The 23,589-nt window shown below is 40.7% G+C and overlaps 1 protein-coding gene across 1 annotated transcript in view; it reads right to left on the bottom strand.

Moving 5' to 3' along the window:
* Positions 1–18,559: 18,559 nt before the first annotated feature.
* Positions 18,560–23,589, bottom strand: part of PRDM6 (PR/SET domain 6) — a gene marked incomplete at its 5' end in the record, with an annotated part of 99,152 nt that continues 94,122 nt past the window's right edge. The window contains one exon of the mRNA XM_081232936.1: positions 18,560–19,548. Within this exon, the coding sequence (XP_081089062.1) occupies positions 19,434–19,548 (115 nt within the window). The 3' untranslated portion in view covers positions 18,560–19,433. The remainder of the gene's footprint in view (positions 19,549–23,589) is intronic.

Raw genomic sequence — 23,589 nt, 5'->3', positions numbered from 1 at the left:
ATTGCACTCCCTACTACCTCAGCCTGCTAGCACTTTCAGGGCTGTGTTAAACTCATTCACTTGGAAAATGCACTATAAATCTTTTACACACAAAGAACTGATACGCCCCCCCCCAAAGTGGCTCATGGATGAATGAACTAATTATGAGGTGAATCAACTTTCTAGGACATCCTGGGGGCCTCAGTGTCTAGCATCTGGTCTGAAGGACCTGGAAGCAATTCTGTGATTGTTAACAGAATCCAATGACTCAAGAATTACTTTGAGAATCCAGAAATAAACCCTCCCATAGATGGTCAAATAATGTTCAGCAAGAGTACCAAGACCATTCAGTGGGGAAAGGACTGTCTTTTCAACAGATGGTGTTGAGAAAACTGAATATCCCCACGTGAAAGTGTGAAGTTGGACCCTCACCTTATACCCTATATCAAAATTAACTCAAAATGGATCAAAGACCGAAATGTAAGAGCTAAAACTATAAAACTCTTAGGAGAAAATACAGGGAAAGCTTCATGACATTAAATTTGGCAATCATTTCTTGGATATGACACCAAAGGCACAGGCAACAAAGGGAAAAAATAGATAAATTGGACTTCAATGAAAATTTAAAAATTTTGTGCATCAAAACACACTATCAACAGAGTGAAAAGCCAACTCAAGGAATGGGAAAAAATATTTGCAAATCATATAATCCCTGGCTAAAGGGTTAATATCCAGAATATACTAAACCTTACAACTCAGTAACAACAACAAAAACTAACCGGATTTTAAAATGGGCAAAGACTTGAACAGACATTTCTTCAAAGATATAACAAATGGCCAATAAGCACATGAAAAGATACTCAACATCACTAATCATTAGGGAAATAAATGCAAATAAGAACGATGAGGTACTACTTCACACCACTAAGATGGCCATTATTAAACAAACAAACAAACAAAAAACAGAATATAACAACTGTTGATGAGGATGTGAAAAATCGGAAAGCTTGTGTATTGTTGGTAGGAGTGTAAAATGGTACAGCCACTATGGAAAACAGTATGACGGTTTCTCAAAAACTTCAAACTAGAACTGCCATATGATCCAGCAATTCCAACTCTAGGAATATGCCCAAAAGAATTCAAAGCAGAATCTTGAAGAGATATTTGTACACCCATGTTCATATCAGCATTATTCACAATAGCCAAAAGGTGGAAGCAACCCAAATGTCCACTGGTGGATGAATGGATAAAGAGAACATAGTATGTACATACAGTGAATATTATTAGTCTTAAAAAGGAAGGAACTTCTGACATGATACAACATGAATGAAACTTGAAGACACTAAGCTAAGTGAAATAAGCCAGTCACAAAAGGACAAATACTGTATGATTCTATTCATGTGGGTACCAAGAACAGTCAAATTCATAGAGATAGAAAGTGGAACAGTCTTTGCCAGGATCCAGGGGGAGAGGAATATGGGGAGTTATTGTTTAGTGGGTATAGAGTTCCAGTCTGGGAAGATGAAAAAAGTTCTCGAGATGGATGGTAGTGATGGACGCACAACAATGTGAATGTACCTAATGCCTCTGAACTGTACAGTTAAAAATGGTTAAAATGGGGCTTCCCTGGTGGCGCAGTGGTTGAGAGTCCGCCTGCCGATGCAGGGGACACGGGTTCGTGCCCTGGTCCGGGAAGATCTCGCATGCCGCGGAGCGGCTGGGCCTGTGAGCCGTGGTCGCTGAGCCTGCACGTCTGGAGCCTGTGCTCCGCAACGGGAGAGGCCGCAACAGTGAGAGGCCCACATACCGCAAAAAAAAAAAAAAAAAAAAAAAGGTTAAAATGGTAGAATACTATGTTATGTATTTTTTTACCACAATTTAAAAAATAAAACATTTACTTTGAACTAAAAGCATTTTGGTAATGAAAGGAATCTGAGAATCCTACCCAAGGTTTGAAGTCTGAGGTTTTTCTCCTTATGGGTTAAGTCAGTTTCCTTTGAAAGGCTGAAGAGCAGGGTCAATTCAAGTAGACAGGTGAGGAGAGAAGGCAGGATGCAGCTGGATGGTATTTGGAAAGAGGCTGGAGTTTGGAAAATCCAAAAAACACTGATCGTCCCAAGCTTCACTTCCTGCTTCTTTAGATATTCTTGTCTTTTTCAGGGAAATGGACTCCATTTGGTCTGAGTCACCAGCACTTCTTGAAATGTTGCTTTGAAGAGCTTGTTGATGTGCAAGAAAACCTTAGCCTCTTATCTCCTTTGTTTTTAATGAAAGAGGCTCTGTGATTGGCCAGAAGATCATAAAATCAGTAAGACTCAAATTCATATCCAAAGCTGTGGCCTGTGGAGTTTGAGCACTTCCAAAACTTGGCTCAAAGGGAAAGGGTTGGAAGGAAATCCTGCAGAATGAAAGTTGCGGTAGGCTGGGTACCCAAAGAATGAGCTGGGGATGGACCCTAACTCCTTAAGCAGGGGGAGGGCAGGAGGCCAGGACCCAGGTCTTCTCTCTTGGTTGCCTGGCTCATGTAGGCACAGCTGACAGAAGGGTAACCCACCAGGCTAACGCTCAGGAAGCACATGAAAACAACCCAGTCTAGGAAAGCCATCTTAAACTGAAAAAAGGCTGGAAAGGAGAGGAAAGACCAGGGTGCTGGCAGGAAGCTCTTAACTGTGGGAAATGGTCTTTTAAAAGAAAATGAGGCAAACCTATCAGTGATTCTTCAAACCTCACCTTGTGAGACTCAAGGAACCTCCACACTGAATCCAGTGTATTTGCCTCATCAGAGGGACTGTGGCCTTTTGTTATTTGGCCTAAAGTAAATGTATCAAAGTTGCCCCCAGTGAGTAGCAATGGGAGATACTAAATATATTTGTCCCATGGACAATGTCAACTTTTAGAAAGCAAACTATTTCTAAACCTGAAAACAGAATTCATCCAGCTGTGGCTTTTGGCCTATTTCCATAAGGATTCACCTAAGAATAATTTCTCCTAGAGCAGTTACTTTGAGGTCTGTTTTACGTGGGTGCTGCCCTCATATTTGGGACTCAGTGGATCAGGTCCCTTCCTGCTCTTAAAGAGGAGGGCCTAGTCAAGAGGCTTTTTTAAGGCTCAGAGCCAGGGAAACTCCTCACATAGGAGATGCCCATGGAGGAGTGGGCAGTGCGTGAAGGGGGACAAATGGAGCGTAGTGTGAAGAAGGGATTTTTTTTTCCAGAGTCATGTCCAAAATTTGTTTGGAGAAGCAGCAGGGCCAGGAAATAGTGAGTCACGTCCCAAGCCTCAGGAAAAGTGACTTTTAGACACTGCTGAGTCAGTGTGACTTGGCCCATAAAGAGAGCAATTTAAATGCCTGTTGGTTGCAGAATAGTGAGATCTCCAAGCTCTGAGAGAGATGAGCACTGCTATGAATGACTTCCAAGGAACTTCACAGGATTCTCCTCACTCTTTCAAAGTTTTAGCTGATTTCCAAGTTCTCTTTGTCCTGGTCCTGGGCTATTTCTGTTATGAAAGTCCCAGAATAAATCTCTGTGAATGGCTCAAAGATTAAAACATTAGACCTTTAAGAAAAAATAAACTGCTATTGAAATCTAGATATACACACTGCAGACGAATGGTTCTGCAGAGCTTTGACAGCTACTAGAATTCTATTAAGTGGTCTTTAGCAGTTTAAAATCATGGCCCGGAACTTCCCTACTGGCGCAGTGGTTAAGAATCTGCCTGCCAGTGCAGGGGACGTGGGTTCGAGCCCTGGTCCGGGAAGATCTCACATGCCGCAGAGTGACTAAGCCCGTGTGCCACAACTACTGAGCCTGCGCTCTAGAGCCCACGAGCCACAACTACCGAGTCCGTGTGCCACAACTACTGAAGCCCAAGTGCCTAGACCCCATACTCTGCAACAAGAGAAGTCACTGCAATGAGAAGCCTGCACACTGCAACAAAGAGTAGCCCACGCTCGACACAACTAGAGAAAGCCCACACGCAGCAATGAAGACCCAGCACAGCCAAAGATAAATTAATTAATTAATCTATTTATTTATAAAAAAAAAATCATGGCCCTCAAGTTCTTTGGCATTCCTTGAGCAGAGAAGTGGGGGTCAATGTCTCCTCTTTTGAGTCTGGGCAGGTTTGTAACAGCTTCACCCAATGGAACATGATAGAAGTGACACTATGTGACTTCCAAGGCTGGTCCTCTTGGGATGTTCACTCTGGGGGAAGCCAGCCACCATGTAACGCGTTAAACTCCCCCTAAGACTGCCATGCGAGGGAGGCCATGTCCAGGCACTCTTGTCAACCACCCCAGCTGAGCTCCCAGCTGACAGCCAGCATCAACTGCCAGCCACACCAGAGAGCCATCTTGGATTGCAGCCCAGTAGAGCTTTTCACAGATGATCCAGCCCCATCCAACTGCTGGCTTGAGAGTTTCTAAACAAGAATCACCCAGCTGAGCCCTTCCTGAATTCCTTAACCACAAAATTGTGAGCAAAATAAAAAGGCTGTTTTAAGTCACTAAATTTTGGGGTAACTAGTTATGCAGCAATGGTAGTCTGAATGTGTCCCTTGGTAGTTTTAGTGGTTTCAGTGGGAACGGTGAGGAGGCAGGTTTATTTACACACATGTAACACATTTGTAATGTATGGTTGAGTAGGGTTTTTATAAAAATCCCATTCTGTTCTCAGTAACCATTATATTCTTAAGTTATACATGCACTATTAGGATTACATGGAGTCAGTTTTTCATGGCTAACTTTCAATTAACAGGCTACAGTTCTTCATTATATTTGCATGTTATTATCAACAACAGTTAAATTTGTATTCTTCATTCTTGTTATCCATACATTTTTATTTGCTAGATGGAAGATATATCCCCATTTTATGGATGAGAGAACTGAGTCACAGAGACATTAAGTACCTAGCTCATGGTCACATAATTTTTAAGTGTTGGATTTGAAACATGACCCCAGGCAATGTAGCTTGAGTTAATAAACTTTGACCCTCTGCTGCCTCTCAATTATCGATCATTTTATTCCCAATTCACACACACACACACGAATTCCAAAGTGATACACTGAAATGCAAAAGAAGTAATAAAAATAGTACTAAAAATATACATCTCAGGATGATGTCATAAATGTAAATGATCACCAGAACTCAAATGCAAATATATAAAATATGCATCTATATAGGCTAGGATGAGTGAATCCTAGTATATGATATCTGAAAAATAGATTTTATAAGATCCCCTCTCCATTTACCCCTGGTCTCTAGTATGTTTTCTGTTAAAAAAACTTTGTCCTGTAGTGTCATAAAGCAACTCGAGTCTTCCCCTTATTTTTAAACACAGCACAACAACCTTCCTGATAAACCAACAGTTTTTCTAGAACAAGCTCAAAATAATACTTTTCAGCAAGAAATTTACAAATTATGCTGCTAAGGCATACAAAAAACCAAAAGTGCAGAGGCATCATTTAAAGTGACATTCTCTACAGCAAAACAAGCCACACTATTTCTCATAAGCTTGAAAAGCCAGCTAAATATTTACTGATTGATATCATGGTTGGCAAGAAAGCAGAACAAGCTATTGGAGAAGCTCCCTTTTCAGATGGCACTGTGGGTGCCACTTCATGACAATGACATAAAGAGGAGCAATTTCCATCATGTGTAGTGATTAAGAACATGGACTCCAGAGCCAGAATACCTCAATCCTCATAGCTACTCTGCTACTTGTTAACAGTGTGACCTTGGACAAGTTCCTTACCCCCTGCCCCAAGCCTCAATGTCCTTGCGTATAAAATAGGACAACAATAGTACTGCTGCTAGGAGGTTGAAGTAAATCAATAATGTAAAGCACTTAGGGCAGTGCCTGGCACAGAGTACCTGCTATATAAATGTTTGTCAAACAAGTAAATAAAACATGTGCTAACAGACATTCCACCCTGGAGTTGGACAAAACCACTGATGTACAGTGTACACATTCAGCATACGTGAATATGAAGGAGAAACGTGTGATGACTCTTGCTCTAATTAACACTGAAAGCTAATACTACAGAAGAAGAGACCTTTGGGGTTACCTTAATAATCATTTTGTGAGCTATAATACAAAAGGTGAGTCAGTTTGAGTACTGATGGGGTACTTAATATGTATGTACTAAGAATAAAAGAGTAAAATAATTGTCAATTATTAAATAAGTGTCAATCCATAGCCAGCTTTATTCACAAAGAACAGTGCGTGGCCAAAAATCTGCCTCCAAATCTTAATTAGATGTTGAAGGAAATAATGAAAATTGTAAATATAATGGACTCACAGCCACTGATTGTCTTTTTGATGTGCTGTATGAAAAAGCAGCAGGAACACAAGCTCTCAGATTCTTTACACTGAGCTGTGTTGGTTACTGTATTGATTATCTATTGCCACAGTTATTCCATATAACTAAGAATCACCAGATCTTTGTGGCATGCAACGGTATTGCTCATGTAGTCAGAATCATTTGGGAATTCGCTTGGCAGTGCAATTGAATTTGGTGGGGCTCACACACATTCAGGGGTTGGCTGGCTCTCAGCTTGGGGCTACTGGGGCAACGAGGCTTAGTTCCAAGGGCCTGGCATCCTCCAGCAGACAACACCAGACATGTTCTCTTGGTAACGAAGAAATACAAGAGCGCAAGCAGAGACACACAAAACCTCTTGAGGGCTAGGCTCAGACCTAGCCACAGTCACTTCTACACACACTACTGACCAAGAAGCTAAAAGCCAGCCCCTATTTGAGGTGTAGGGAAATAGACTCCACCTCTTTGGTAACCAAAACTACAAGCTCAACTTGGCAAAGGGAATGAATCCACAGAAGCAAAGGGAAAGACCATTTCAATGATTCAAAATGTTCTCTCCTCAAGATTTATTTTTCAGTTGATGTATTTTAAAATTTTACCTAAAATTGGTGGGCTGTGTCTATGAACTGCTCACAATGTGCTCTACAGTTTGAGAGCACGCTGATTCTACAATCAGCCTTAAGATATCATGATTTTAAGTTAAAATTGTACTTTCTTATAAGACCAAACTGGAATACAAATGTCTAACTGCTAAGGGCTTTTTGATACTTGATTATTTTTATTATTTGTTGGAAAGAAATCAGTGATTTTGGACACTTTTTAAAACCATAAACAAATACTACAACAGAACTGGAAGAAATACTTTCTACAGCCATATACAACCACAGTGGATTAGGAAACCATTTGCCTTTAACTCTCAGGTTGAAATTTCAAATTTCCAGCTTTGAAACAGTGTATGTTCTTCAGGGTAGACTCTGACACACAGCTGAAAGTAATTTTCAGTGATACAATTCTCCTTAATTCCTGGGCTTGTGGCTAACCTGAATGTTGATGACTCTGAATGAACCATCAAATACCTGCTGCCATTGCCAATAATATAATTGGGAATTAAGTGTTTCTAAATTAAAAGAAATAAAGAAAAAGAAAAGAAACTGCCAAGCCATGGAAACAGACCTATGGCTCAAGCTGTCCCTCATGGAACCAGACCAGATTACCTTTCAGGAAGACAATTTGGGGAAAGATAACGGACGCTATCATTCCTACTGTTTACATGAAAAAGATTATGATTTATTTTTAAATGTTTTATTATTTAAAAACTTATGACAACTCTTTACACCTAAAATTGGTGGACTACATATATGCTCTTTGCCATTATATGTTCTGTAGACAATAAAAGTTTGAAAAACAAACAATGGTCAGCAAATTATAAAAAAGAGCTTGCCAACCCTGAGAATCAGCAGAATAGATTCTGTATAGATGCAGGCACTTGGAGTTAGATTCGAGAATACTTATCATTAGAGAATGTTGTCATTCTGCATTGCAAAAGTGACACGGTAAGCCTCACTGACCAATGAGGAAAAGCACAAATGAAATTACCTTAATGGAGAAAATTTCCCAAAAGTGAATTTGACTGCCACTCACTAGTTGCAAGATGTTGGGTTATGAACTACAATGGTGCATTAGTTTCCTATAGCTGCTATAACAAATTACCACAAACTTGGAGGCTTAAAACAACAGAAGTTTATTCTCTCGCAAATCTGGAGTCTCTAGGGGTCTGAAATCATGGTGTCAGCAGGGCCATGTTCCCTCCAATGGCTCTAGGGGAAAGTCTTTTCCTCTTTCCATTTCTGGTGGCTCCAGGCATTCCTTGGCTTGTGGCTGTAGCACTCCAATCTCTGTCTCCATCTTCACATGGCCTTCTCCTCTGTGTGTCTTCTCTTCTTTTGTCTCTTATAAAGACACATCACTGGATTTAGGACCCACCTGGATAATCCAGGATCATCTCAAGATCCTTAGCTTAATTATATCTGCAATGACCGTTTTGCAAAATAAGACATAGCTACCCAGATATGCAAAATATTCTTGCATATCTGGGTGGATATGTCTACCCAGAAAGATATGTTCTGGGTAGACATATCTTTGTGTGTGTGTGGTTGTGGGGGCTACCATTCAACCTGCTACAAATAGGAAAGAGGATGGTAAAACTCAGAAGAGAATACAAATGGAAGCTTGAAAGTCTTGTTAAGGATGTTAAAGATAAAATGGATTGTTATCTCTTATAAAATGTGTGTGTATGTATGTGAGTGTACTAGTTACCTGAAAGCAAGGAAAATTGACAGAAATGCCCTGTAAGATCACTCCCCATTTTATTATATGGTGAGTTTGGGACTAAAAGTTCAATTTTACCTGCTCTGATAGGTACTAAAGAATTGATTTTGGTTGTGACTGGGATTCTAAATAATTAGTATTCCCTCACAATTGTATGCATGTCGTGCATAATTTCTGTACACTCAGATTTGCTTTCAATTTGGGGATCAGAAAGGGGAATAATCTGGCATAACAGGTGGGAAAAATCTCTGCCTGGCTGTGAGTTCCCCTTTAAATGAATAAGAAAATGACCTCTGTGACTTGTTGATTTGACCTGGCTTCCTTTCTGGGTCTCTGTGGGCCTCATACTGCATCATAAACAGGGAGAGAAGTTCTTGGTCTCAGAAGCAGGCACCCAGGCCTCTTGTCACTCTTGCTAGAAGAGGGAGCCAATCCACCTTGCTTGTTCTTCCTCATTACTTAGAAACTTCATGTAGAGAATGAAGAAATGCACATCTCTTGGTTAGCTACTATATCTACTATTACCTATTATTTCCATTCAAACTTTTGAAGCTCTGACAACTGAAGGGCACCATTCGAAATGCAAGACCTTAGAGTCAGGGTTCTTTTATTTTTTTTTTTTAACATCTTTATTGGAGTACAATTGCTTTACAATGGTGTGTTAGTTTCTGCTGTATAACAAAGTGAATCAGCTATACGTATACATATATCCTCATATCCCCTCCCTCTTGCATCTCCCTCCCACCCTCCCTATCCCACCCCTCTAGGTGGTCACAAAGCATCGAGCTGATCTCCCTGTGCTATGCAGCTGCTTCCCACTAGCTATCTATTTTACATTTGGTAGTGTATATATGTCCATGCCTCTCTCTCACTTTATCCCAGCTTATCCTTCCCCCTCCCTGTGTCAAGTCCATTCTCTATGTCTGTGTCTTTATTCCTGTCCTGCCCATAGGTTCTTCAGAACCATGGGTTTGTTTTTTTTTTTTAGATTCCATATATATGTGTTAGCATACGGTATTTGTTTTTCTCTTTCTGACTTACTTCACTCTGTATGACAGGCTCTAGGTCCATCCACCTCACTACAAATAACTCAATTTCATTTCTTTTTATGGCTGAGTAATATTCCATTGTATATATGTGCCACATCTTCTTTATCCATTCATCTGTTGATGGACACTTAGGTTGCTTCCATGTCCTGGCTATTGTAAATAGAGCTGCAATTAACATTGTGGTACATGACTCTTGAATCAGGGGTTCTTAAGTTGAGTTCCAGGATCCCGCACTGAAGATCAACGTAAAGTTGGGTGTGTTTGTAAATTTTTCTGTGGAGCAGTCACATTCTCAAAGAAGTCCATCACCCCCAAAAGGTAAGAATATCCACAGGTTGACTCAATGCTATGAACCATGAGTTGGTTATTGACCTTTGGTAAGTTCTTTAGTTTCCATGTGCAAACTTATTATCCACATGGGGATGACAGCAATGATAAAATTTCAATAAAACAAAAAAAACTTTGACTCAAATATAATACAAATGTCCTAGTGAAGGGCACACTGGGTGGCCTTCAACGTAGGTGGCAAATTCTTCCAAAAGAACCCACATGGACAGTTCACTGTGGTAGCTATTTAGTAGGGAATACAAACACTTGTCTCTGTTCATTTCAACTCACATCTCAGAAGGCAACTCTGTGGACTTGCCTGAACTCTGCCTGCAGGGAGAACTGACCATTCTCTCAAATCTGTCCCCACTGCTTCTTGTACAGTCTCCTACAACCTCTATATTTTACTTGATTACATGTCTTTCTCTCTCTTCCAAATTTCATCACCCACCATGTCCTAGTGATTTTTGTATTAAGCAAAATGGAATCTTAGCACATAAATTTTAAAAAAATATTTGTTAAGTGGATGTATGAATGAATGGATGAATGACAAACACGAGTTGTCTAAGGACTAGAAGCCTCATTAAACCTGCTTAGAAGTGTACCAACCAGGAGGCTGAAAACCACAAACACCCTTCTGGCTGGCCCTGCCTTCCCTCCACCAAGCATGGAGCCTGACCAGAGAAACAAGCTACACAGGAAAACAGTCTCATGTGTATTCCCAGAGCACCCTTTCCTTAAAGAATCTCCAGAATGAAACGCAGGTGCCTGGTGGCTGCTGAGTACTACTATTTTGAAAGTAGATCCTCACTTCTGATGTAATCTTTTACTTGAGAAATTTTTGCATGTTGTTCCTGGACAATGGGAAATCCATTTGGTATGACAGAAGAAGCAACCTGAAAACTCCTTGTTTCCAGGTTGGGGTTCGCTGCTGAGCTTGGCCACTCAGGAGAGTCAACAACCTTGTCAAGCAGCTGCCTGTTGGCAGGATCGTTTTCACATTTATTATACTGGAATCATCCTGGTGCTTATGGAAAGGACAAGCAACCGAAAAATGGAGTGTAGACTCCCAAACAGAAACAGTGCATCTTCCAGTTGCTTAGACCAAAATACCTTGGAGTCATCCTCGACTCCTCTCTTTATCTAACAGCCTGCATCTGACCCATTAGCAAATCCTGACAATCTTCAAACTATGCCCAGAAGTTAACCACTTCGGGCCACCTTGACCACTTCCACCCTAGCAGAAGACATTATCATCTCCATCTGTATTGAGATACCCTCCTAACCATCTCCCATCTTCAGCCCACATTCTCCTACAGTCTATTCTCAACAAATCAGCCAGAATGATCCTTTTCAATCAGCCCATGCCCCATCTCTGATCAGAGCCAGTTTTTCCCCACCTCACTCAAAGGAAACAGCCAAGTTCTCACAATGGCCACCCAGGCTCTAAATGGTCCACCCCACTTTACCTCTCCAACCTCACCTCCTACAATCTCTGCCTCTTTCCATCCACTCCAGGCTCTAAATGGTCCACCCCACTTTACCTCTCCAACCTCACCTCCTACAATCTCTGCCTCTTTCCATCCACTCCAGCCTCAGTGTCCTTGCTAATCCTTGAAGTTCATATATTTCTTTCTCAGATACAAGTGGAATTTTATTTCCTAACAGAATAAGAGAAAAACAGCTGACTTTAGCCTTCTGACTGAGAGCCCCACGGCCTTGGACATTAAGAAGAGTCACAGATCCAGGTTACTCACAGAGCAAGTAAACTTCTTGAAGTTTTATGAAGGCCAGAGATCAAATATCAAATCCATCCTGCCACAGAATTGTGGCTGGGCCTCTGTGTATGAGTTTCGTTGAGAGGGGTCCCAACTTGGTTTAGCAAATGGGCATGAGAGCACATGAGTGAGGAAAAGAGCAATCTTGAATATATCTAATAAACCACAGGCATGAATTTTAACAATCTTTCTGCTAGCAAGTTCTACAAGTTTTCTCATTCCATTTTCTAGCTAATACTTTCCCCCAAAGAGTTTGTTGACTGCCTACTAGGTCCCTAAGCTGCATGCTAGAATTGAACAGTTTGCACTTGGGAAGAGGACCAATGTGGGACTAGAAAGAAACCAAGGGCAGATCAAGTCATCATAGGGATGTTTTATTAATCAAATATATTTACACTTCTTGGCCAATTATCTCTAAATGTGGGCCTGTTTTTCACTTAAACACAATCGAATCCTGGTAGATTCTATCATAAGAGTACAGCTGCATGCATCATCGCATTGGTTCTTTGTGTTTTTTTTAAGATGTGAGTTTAATAAGCTAAAAAAACATAAGCAAGTTGTTTACCATTCTAACTGCAGAATACTTGTTCTTGTCACATCAGTGGTCTTTATAGCAAGGGATCCTCACTACCCATGGTGAGCTTCTCCTCATTCTCTTGACTGACTTATTTAAACTTTCCGAACCTCAAAAATCAAGAAAAGAAACTGAGCCCTAACTCTAGCTATTTTCTTTGTGGGGAAGTTGAAGAGAGACATATTTCTATTTCAATGGGGAACATTTACAGTAAATTTTAAATTAGCATATGAGGGAAATTTATACTGTGCCTTGATAGCATCTAAACATCACATTTCTATTAGCATATTACAAAGCTGGATGCCCTCCCCTTGATATAACAAAATAAATTAAGGGGACATCAGGTTTCCAAACTAATTTTGCTGATCTAAGCCAAAGTTTTCCTCGATATCTGAGTCACCAACTTGGCATTTGCATTCGGACCAGGGGAAACCTCTTTCACAGAGTACTTAGAACTTCCCAGGAGAGAAATTTTGCCTGTTTTTTGCTATTTTATTCTCTCCAAGTTGGGAGAAGCTTTGAGTATGTGTACTAAATTGTTCAGAGAAAGTGAGTCTACCAGGGTTGATTTTTAGCGTTAGACAACGCTTGAATGGGGATCAACAGGGACAGTAAGCTGCCGGACACTTGGTCTAAAATGGCCGTTCTCTCCAACATGCGGTGATCACCTATCATCTGTGGTGATAGGCGCTTTTAAAAACATGAATGAGTCATGCTATAGAAAAATATCTCCAAGTTGTTGAAGTCTATATCAAGATTGTTTTCAGTCAGGAGTGATGTGCCAAGCTTTTGGGAGAAAAGCAGCAACAGGGATGTTTTGCAAGGCAGGAAACAGGAAATACCAACTGGAGCGCACCGTGTTTGACTGACGGGGAAAACACGTTCATCGTTTTGACAACCACTGCGCCTGTTAGAATCCATATTTGGAAAAAAGTAACATAGATTGTAATTTCAGGACCATGGTAAAGAACTGCGCTGTAATTAAGTCAGTTCATGAAGAAGTTCTGTTAACTTTCTTCTTGAATACCTCTCACAAATAGTCTCATCTAGATGGTTTCTAAGAACTTGAACTGGTTCCTTGAGTACCTCATGCACAGAACTACATTATCTGTGCCTTTGACAAACCAAACCTGTAATGACTCCAGTCTTTCTACCTCAGTGCTTTAAATCAACAGCCTAACCACAGAAGCTCATATTCTTAATGGACACAACTGCATAATTACTCCACTGATGCCTGAAAATAACTCACTTGGCATTCAGTCGGAACAAAGAAAGAAAACTAGATTTCACTTAGCCCCGTTCAGGATGTGTTTTCACTTGTCAATAGCGTTCAAGCCTAGTTCTTTTTTGGCCAGTGTCCAACATAACCTGCCTTCCTGCCTGTTGCCATTTGTCCTAATGTGTATCACACACTTGAGAGGATTTTTTTTCTTTTACTGTGGAATTTTAGTTGCATGTTTAGAAAAATAAAACAATACCTGCCAGCCGTGGGATATTTGAAATTCTGCTGTCCAGAGGCACAGATTTAGAGATACAAAATCAGCAACTATAATAATGCATATTTTGAGAGTATTTTAGTATTGTTTCCACAAATTCATTTGATAAATAAACTATACTTGTGTTTACTTTAAAAAGCTCATATGCTTAAAAAGAGTTTGAATAAAGAGATATTTTCCCTTTTAAAAAATTACTGTTGTGTGGTTTTGGAGGGTGAAAATGTAAAGTTGCTAAGATAAGATTAAGTATGTAGGAGAAAAGGATAATGATAGTATCTATGTTACAAGGATTAAATTAGATAATCCATGTTGAACAGTTAGAACAGTGCCTGACAGTGATTGCACAATATAAATTGCTCTCAGTATTATTATTATTCCCATCGACATCTGAGGGAATAAGCTTAGATTTTATTTTTCCATTAAAATATACTCAGCAGATTCTTTTGTAATCCTAAGTACAATGGTAGCATCTCAGTATACAGGGCAGACAATTCAATGGTTTTATGTCTTTGCCCTGTTTTATAGCATATTTTTGTTTTTTTATCATTTTTCATATTGATTTGATGAAACATCTGACATACATTACTTAAAAGAATAAATCAAATAAATATTTTAACTGTTAAACACAACTGTGGATTACAGGCTAAACATCTGTGGCAAGGCTTCCATAGATAAAGCAATATTCTTTTCAGTTTGGCTCTCTTTGGCCAGTTGTATGTGACAGGTGATTGTTGGGTTTGTAGAATTTAATCTTGAGAAGGCTTGAAATATGTGGCTTTTCCTGGGACTCTGTTGTTATTTTGTGGTAGTTCAGATAAGTGCTAGTGATGGGGAAAGCCTCAAACTCTTGGGTGGATAAGGACCTAAACATCTTGTCACTTCATAAAATGTCCCCAAACCTCTTCACCTTGAAAGGAACTTGACAAAGGAGTGACATTTCTGAAACCTACTGTTATCACTTAAAGAAGCATATCTCTTAGTATCTTTCAGGATTTGGTGTCAGGAATTGGTAAAGGCTACGGGAAATAAAATTAAATTCACGTCAAGGAAGGGAAATTGAAACCAACTTTTTTGAAAATGTGTTTATTTAGTTTATTTGTTGTTCCTGGCCTGGTTTCTGTAGATATATGTAGCCTTAATATGAGAATGATGGATTTGCTTCTCAACTCAGGCTCCTAGGCCTGCTCCGAGGACCCATGACCCCATGCTGTTCTGGAAATGCCCTTCTTTGTGAGATGTGCCACGTTTCCCATTTTAAACGACTCAACAGCCACTTGCATTTGATTTTTAAAATCGGTGCAAAACAAATAACAGTAATGATGCTACTTCTACTATGAAAAGCAATGAAACATCAGTTTCTTAAATGCACAACTCAGAGCCAATTATTAGCAATTAGTTCTGCAATGATGTGCCAGGTACCTGGGGCCTTGGAGGCGGCGCCACTGAAGAGGAAGATCCTCCAGCTTTACTGCATAAAGAGCTTGACAGTGAGGTTCAAAAACAAACTTAACCAAACAACTGCTACCTTTCAACCAGCAGTGAATATCCACCCTGATGGTGCTCTCTGAAACCTCTCAGAGCACCACAGCCCACACGCTGGGGACAAGGGCTGCACTGCCAAGGCTTGACACTCACAAGACCACTCAGACCCACACCGGGTCTGCAGAGCTCCTGCCCTGAGTAACTCCGGCCCTGTCCCCATTTGTTACCTTATCACTGGAATAGGGTCATAAAAATCTTAAGACCCAGACCCTAATCCTGGTATCTTGAGGTTGTTGCTAAGAACCAACAGTGGGGCTGATCAGCCAAAGACATCCAAGTTGTGTATCTTAATTTGTTTTGAAATTTGCTACCTTCTGGTCCCCAGCTGAGTTTACATCTCTCTGATTCTCCCAGTAGTAGCAATCTCTGTAACTTCACTGAGACAACGGTCTAAAGGCCTAAAAGGCCCATGCTATTAGCCAGATGCTTAGGAGGAGAATATTATTTTCTCACCAATATTCAATTAAGTAAAACTCCTTACAGTGAACACCTAAAATGGGGTCTTTATACAAAATAAGAGTTCAATAAATACTTGATGAATAAATGAATGAAACAATGAAGCAATCAATTGACGAGAAAAATTTGATGAGTTGGTAAATGTTAGTAAATCTTTGTTTATCTCGACTAGAATGAACTTTTCCCAAAGTACAATCCAATAAATTGTAAACCCTGTGAGGACACTAGTGTACCATAAACCTTCTCTATTATACACAGTTTTCCCCCATAATGCTATACTTGAATGGACGTTCAATAAATATTTACTAATTGAATCAAATTATATAAATTACACAAGATTGAGTTTTATAGTTTTAAATATCCACACAACTCTATAAAAGCATTATCTCTTCCAAAAAAAGTCATTTTTAAAGACAAAGACAACCAAAACGCAAAGCTTATCTTAAAAAAATTTACGCACATTTCCTGGGGAAAATATTCAGCTTTACCTAAAGTTACTGAGATTTTTCTAGAAATGTGATGTCTGCATACCCACCTGGAATCACCCCCATTAGCTTAGGCTCTTAGCTAGACAAACTGGCATGTGCTAGGATGGCATGTCTCATTCTGGAAAAAAAAAAAAAAATTCAGTCCTCATTGATAGAAAGGGGCAAAAAAGGATTGCTCCAAAAGCCAAACACTGATTCAGCTCCTACAGTCTCCCTTTCTCATCTTAGATATCCTCCCCTCTCCTCAATGACTCAAGAGTTTTTCTTTTTTTCTTTTTATACCATGATTAATTAGGAAGTTGCTAATAAAGAAAACTGACAGATCTTGATGACTGCAGTGTTTACCACCCATTTGCAGTGTCCATAGGAAATATCTGTCAATTTTAAATAGAAAAGGCTAAAGCAATTGTTGGGAGGTTTTAAGGAGAACTGCCCCCGACTCCCAGCTTCAATTAAGAGCATTTGGGACCCAAGCGATGGCGGTACCCGCTTCAGGGCTCCAAGTCAATTGGCAGGTATAGGCCTATCTTACCAGTAGACTGATGGCCAAGGCCAGTCTGCTAGAAGTCAGCAATGGCTCAGCAATGTGAAAATTTTGAATGTCCCCAATTTTCTATTTGTTCAGTAGCAAATATTTTCAGACCAAATTTGGTAGAAAAGACAGGCTGAAAGTTGCCCTTACTAATAAAGGAGAAAAAGAGACTTAAATGAGCAGAAGGCTAGAAGAATCTTTCAGTATAGGGGCTACCGCCATATTAAGTGGGACTTTGGGATCAGCTGGCAAAGCCACTAGAGTGGTAGAGACTATTGTTATGGAGACTCTGCCCAGGCGGGGTATCAAGGTTGGAGTGAAGGCTTCTCATACTCGCATGGGAGCTCATGAGCACAGGGTGGGATGCACTGTGTAAAACTGTGAAATGAGGCAAAAGGCAGAACTGGTTTTTCTCACTGAAAACAGTATTAGAAACATACAGATGAGTCCCTTATCATTTTGAAAAAGTACAACCAAATGTTTCAACTTGAATAAATGGAGCAGCTTGCTCATCTGTATAGCCAGTCTGTCACTTTCTTGCCGATTTTGGGTTAATATGGCTACATATTCTCTCCACCCTTCCCAATGGCTCACACTTTTGTCAAACGTCTCTATCACTTAGGGCAAGAAACTATAAAAGCACAACACATTCCAATCTACCAAAGAAAATATTTTCCATCAGAAACAGTTACATAGCAGCACAGATTGCTTACTACTTCCATGACAAGGAGACAGCAAGAAATGGGGGAAAATCTGAATGACTTCAGATTGGGCAACGGAGGTCAGAATTCGCCAAATTCCTCTGTGAGACATTATTTTGAGACATATATAAATAAGTTACAAACACAATTAGTGAGGCCCCGTTTCACTCCATTTTAAATGTGGCAGATGAGTGCTAAGGGACGAGGAAGTGAAATGAAAAGAAGAGGAAGATTTCTGAGGACAAAATACATGATGGTAGATTAAACCAAACCACAGCTATCCTCGTCTTTCAGTGGCCAGTTCAGTTATGTGTCTCACATTTTTGCTAAGAGAAGACAATGGCAAGGCTAAAAAGACAAGGAGTTCCTTAACGGGCTGTGTCCTGCTATCAGGTGACCAAGAAATCTACAAACAAGAGATGGCTGCTGGTAAGTACTCTAAACTGTTCAGATTTACACCAGCCATCAAGGTAGACTCGGTCTTCGTGATGCTGCTGGGAGTTAACGGCTAATATGCAAGAGCCGTCAGTTCTTCCTGATGTGGGATTATTGTGTGGAATGCAACACAATTTGATTGAGCACCATTGCTAAATTGCCCAAAGGGTGGCTGAAGTGACACCCATTTTCCTGGCACTCAATCAAAGATCAGTGAAACTGTGTACATACTCCTTTCTCTTTCAGTGGATCAGTGTTGAAAGAAGAATATTATCAAGGGCCAGAGGGGATGAGAAGGGAACTCCTCTTGAAAAAATTAGCTGTTCAGGGCGGTCTTTTCTAACCACAACCCTCTCCGTGGCTCCTCCTCTCAAGGTTTCCTTGTCTGGGCTATTTTCACGTATTTTTGCAGAAATGCCCCACACTCAGGAGGGCCTCCCAGGCTTCCCCTAGAGGTACGAGGAAGGAAGATGAAAGTGCCTAGAATGGTCTTGACAGTGGGGCTTGGCACTGTTTTTGCTCACATATTCAACACTTTCATAGACACAACAAAAAATTACTGGAAGCCTAATACCTTATATTCAGCCTCATACTGAAGAACTTTATTTTCGTGTTTTCTTTTTTAAGCTAAAATGTTATTGAAAACAAAATTTTCTCACTAGCTGCTTCAGAACAATATACTGTATTATGAACCTCCGTACATTTTAAATGTTTTTGAAATCTTGACAAGACACCGTTAAGTCCCCATTTTTTTCCCCTTGAATTTTGAATTTTGAACAATCTTCTTCCACTTCCAGGCTCTTCTGCATCAAGACCAGGCTGCTGGATGGAAGGAGCCGTGAGAAAAGTGCATGAGAAATAATAAGTGTGGAAAACACAGAAATGGAGCACCCGTGGGGCTGAAGATGGCCTGGACTCAGCGAAGGCTCTGGCTCCCGAATCTGTGGTCCCTGCTGGGCAGCCTGAGGCAGGCCAGGCCAAACTGAAACAGCAGGAAGAGCGCTGTACAATGGGTCCCCTTGAATCATGCTACTAAAAAAGGTGCAACGAGAAACAAGTCCCTGTGCATTCTTAGTCACAACTGTGGGCAGAAGAACCCATCCGATTCCTCCCTTTGGTATTAAATAACAGTTTAAAAAAGCTTTTTAGAAACAAAGCAAATACACGGTGGGACTGGAAATGTGAGCCATCCCAGGTTAGTTGTCCACTGAAATGAGTCTCATCCCTAGTCATAAATAAATAATCTTTCTCCTGGTCTGACTTCCACGCCAGGATCAATATCTCTTAACATCTTACTTATTTTATTACTGCTTTTGGTTTTAGGGACTGATTGAAAGTTGCTCAGAGGAAATCTTTGGTTTTGCTTAAGTGTCCGTGACATTTAATCATGACTTTCCTTGAAGTTTAATTCCAACCAGTCAATCAGTTAATCCACTTCAATTGATTCTGGGCTCTCGGTTATTGGCTTGCACTCATTGGGCATCCGCTGGTGTCGGCTCAGCTGGGTGGCCTGCGTGAAGCTCCTCTCACACCTCTCGCACCTGGTGGAGGCAAGAGAGAAAATTGAGACCAGGGAGCAGGGCCTGCAGGTTGATGGACTTCCTCTCATCCTGCCTAATCAGAACAGACACTCCAAAGTGGCTTCAGATTTTACCGGCTCAAGAGGTTTAATTGGTGGCTCCTTCCACGGCCTGGATGCCTGTGATGGGACAAAGCCCGGCTGATGCAGAACAGAGGGATCTGTCAATAGGCAGAGGGAAGGTGATTTCTCCAGAGAGCCCTGTCCTGCTGCAGCTCTGACACTGTCATTTCAAATAGATAAAGAACAAAAAGAGATTTTTAGGAGTGAGCCATCAAAGCAGCAGCTTGTCTGTAGTTTTCTGCTCGGTAACCCCAAAGAGAAATTGATGACAAATAGAATTTCACCTGCTGCTAATTTAAAATCTGGAATTCTACTCCCCTCAGCACAGCAGCCAGAGAGCCATCATCTTTGAATTCGGAAACTGGAAGAAGCAGTGCATTAGTTTTCAGTGACTGTGATGGGTGGGTGTGGGTGATCGCTTTTGGGCAAAAGCTAGAGTATCACAGCTCTACCAAAGTCAGGGTTAAAAAATGTTTGCACTGGGATAGGGGACTCAGAAAAACCCAAAATCAACCAATGTTTGTGTGCTTCAAATTCACCTCTACAAGGTACAGCAGGAAGAATGTACACGTGGGCCGTAAGTAAGGGTTGGTGTGTCTGATAAGGAGAAAACTGGCATCGCACTTCAGGAATATCTCCTCTTCTCCTTAACTTAAAAAAAATGCTAACCTAGAGACCCTGGGCCTAAGCCATCTTCCCTGCAACACACACCGACTAGCTACACAATCTTCAAAACACACACACACACACACGCACACTGCTGCAGCAAGCTGGGCACAGACAGTGGCTTCCCTGTCACTATTCCACTTGTCTGGGCTGCCTGGAGCACTGGCCGAGCACCCATTGGGGCACAGCAGCCCCCTCAGCGCTCCCCCTAATGCCCTCTCCTGAAACCTTAAAAGGAAGAGATATTCAGGAGAGCTGCAGACAGTTGTTCTTCTTTTAAATAATGCAACCTTTGGTCTCAGGTCCCTGCACTAGTAGGGCTGTGGTAAAGCCATCAGAAGAAAATCCGCACATGCCCAATCACTTGCCACATGCCCCCCCTACCCGATAGGCAGCCCTGTCTTTTTCCTTTTGAGTAAATTATACAAAGTGCCTTGCCAGGGAAATAATTACCTAAAAAAAAAATAAAACACATCTATCCCTACTAGGGAGTCTTGCATATGTTTTATCGTTGGGAGGCTGGAGCTTGACTATCACGCTTGGATTTTTCAGGGCTCCTGCACCAGCTGAATGTGTCAGCATGAGGAAGTTGTGTTTCTTCGATTGTCTTTTGGGGGATATTTTTAGCAGCCTGTTCCACTGTTAAAAACTGCACTGTGATCTTGACAAATGTATAATGTCAGCTTTAATGTATCAGACCTATCAGCTCAATGAAAATAACTCAGAAGTATTGATCAGCTAATGATTTTTGGTGTATTCATTAACATCCATGGGCAGCTCATCCCCTCTCCAGAGCTCCTGAAGTGCTGATGACATGCTAGTGAATTGCTGATTGTTTATTAGAAAACTGATTAGTTACTTAGATTAGTGTGTCAAAATATACTACCTTTCACTGCCTGACAAACTTTCGAATTATTATATTCCTTTTTAAAAATTTTGAAGCTCTAGAATCAATTTCAAAGAGAGCAGAATAGTTTCAAAAATTATAAGTTATGACTAGTTACCTAGGTCATGTTTTTGCACCTTTGATCTTGTGTATCAGAATATAAAGAATTCAGAAGTGGGAGGTGTAGTGCTTCACATACAGCAAATGTGTATGTCTATATGTAATATTAAACACCCATATTGGGCACAGACAGTAAGAGGGGAGTTAACATTTTTCTCCTGTGTTTGCCTAACTGCCTCACAGATATTTACACTCATGGAACCATTTGTTGTCATAGTCAGGAAATTTACTAAGTCTATAGGGCTCTCCTGAGATCATTACTGAAAAATCATCTCTAGGGCCATCTGCTCACCAAGTGTGAGTAAAAACACATGCAGATGTGTAGAAAATTACCTTAACTTAGATCCTTTTTCTAGGAATTTCCCCTTCTTGAGGAAAGTGGGCTACTAGAAATAATACCTATGTGTGTTGGTAATTATAAGAATGTAATTTGTATAATTAAGGATGTAAAGAGAACTTGACATAAAAATAGTTTTAAATAAGGGGAGAGCCTCAGTTTTATGTTCATCATCTTTAATTTTAGAACAAAAATCCCTTCACAAATCATTTTCATGGCTTAATGGAACACATCAGAAGGACAGACTCAATGCAAATGCTTAGGTTCTGGCAGGTCAGAGTTGGACTTCAGCTGTGTTGGCACTGAATTAACCCTGAACTACAATCTCAGCCAAGTGACTGGCCATGGGCACCTCCAAGCCTGGATTTCATGCGGTTTAGCAGAATAAGAAAGAAAGAAAGAAAGATGCGGGTAATGATCCAGGAGACTAAAACTGCTCTGGCACACAGGGTCTTCCTCTCAGTGCTGACGTCACAGCCTTTAAGGAAACACTGCAGGAACAGTGAAGTGGAAAGCCATCCAAATATTTCAGCAAAGAGAAATTCCCCAACTTTCTGCCAGTGTGGGCATCTTAATTAGACTTGAGTTCCTTTTAGATTGCGATCATTCTTTACTTAATGTGATAGTTGACTGGCTTATAGGTACAGAGGGAGCTTAACAATTGTCATCTGAAACTGACAGATGTCCAAAACGATGTCAAGTTCTGTTCACAGAAAACCTACAGGAAGCTTTCTTTCTGGTCCTCTATGGCCTGTCACCAAATATTTCCTGAATTAAACCAAATTGCTTCATACATATGATGTGCTTAATGCATTCTACTGATGTGTTTTTTTGGTCTGCTTTGATTTTGACTAGATCTTGCTAAAATATCAGATGCTCTTTGGAATATCCTTTGATTATTTTTTATACTAAGCCAAACTGTCTTCACTTAAACTTAGTGGGTTTTCCCCTGCTTCTAATGAAGAGGAAGAAAAGAAACTCTCCTATGGAAAGTCCTGGTCTTCCCAGGCGCAAAAGCCAGGCATCAAGCAGCTCACATGGATCCTGGGCAGAGCGGTCTCTCTGAGATCTTGAGAGATTATGTTTAGTAACAGAGAAGGAGAAGGGGTTCTCACTGTAAAGAGTAAGTTTGAGACTGACAACTTCCTTCCTTCCCTCCTTCCTTCTTTCCTCTTTTCGATAAAGTGCTTGGCAATTGCTGTGAGATGAAATGTCTTGATTTTGTTCCTTGTTCTCCACGACTTCCAGTCTCACAGTACAAACGGAAAGTACAAACTTCAATATGATCCTTTGATATGTGCTTTTCCTATGATCTCCTTCACCTTAAAAATTCTGCATCCACAGCCTAGGTTAGCTGCTGACAAGCCCATGATCTACCTAGAGCATGGGGGATGGAGTCTTTCAGTGGCATTTCAGCCAATCAGATTGTGAGACAAAGCCTGGAGTGAAACTCTCATCTCTTACTGCCAAATCTTCTCCAAGGCTTCTTGTATGGCAATAATCTTGATCTGCCTTGAAAAATCATTTTTCAGCAGAAGATTTTAGAAGCTAGAAAAGGCTTTCCCCTGTTGTGGCCTGGCCCCTAAGAATCTTGTGAAGGCCTCCCAGGCCCTGGGTGGGTAGGACAATTTGGGGACTGAGCCATTTGGGGCATGGGTTGCGTATCTTTACAAGATTCTCTTTCTTTGCAACACTGTTTCAGCCAATACCCATTAGTTGAAGTAGTAAAATTAACCACTGTGGCAAAATCCATTTTATTGACTAATCTGCAACAAACTTTTTTTGAATGTTTGTTTTATAGGCTTGTAAAAGGATATCCTCATAATATTTACAAATGTCCATGGGATGGATCTCCATGAGCTATGGTTGGAAGATTCCCAAAATTCCCTTGGGGTAGTTCAATCCTGAATGATCTGGTTGTATACACTGAA

The sequence above is a fragment of the Mesoplodon bidens genome (genome assembly GCF_964165515.1).
Source record: "Mesoplodon bidens genome assembly, chromosome: 4".
In the NCBI taxonomy this organism is placed as follows: domain Eukaryota; kingdom Metazoa; phylum Chordata; class Mammalia; order Artiodactyla; family Ziphiidae; genus Mesoplodon; species Mesoplodon bidens.
The sequence above is the reverse complement of the archived record's forward strand: the minus strand, read 5'-3'. Positions and strand labels throughout refer to the sequence as shown.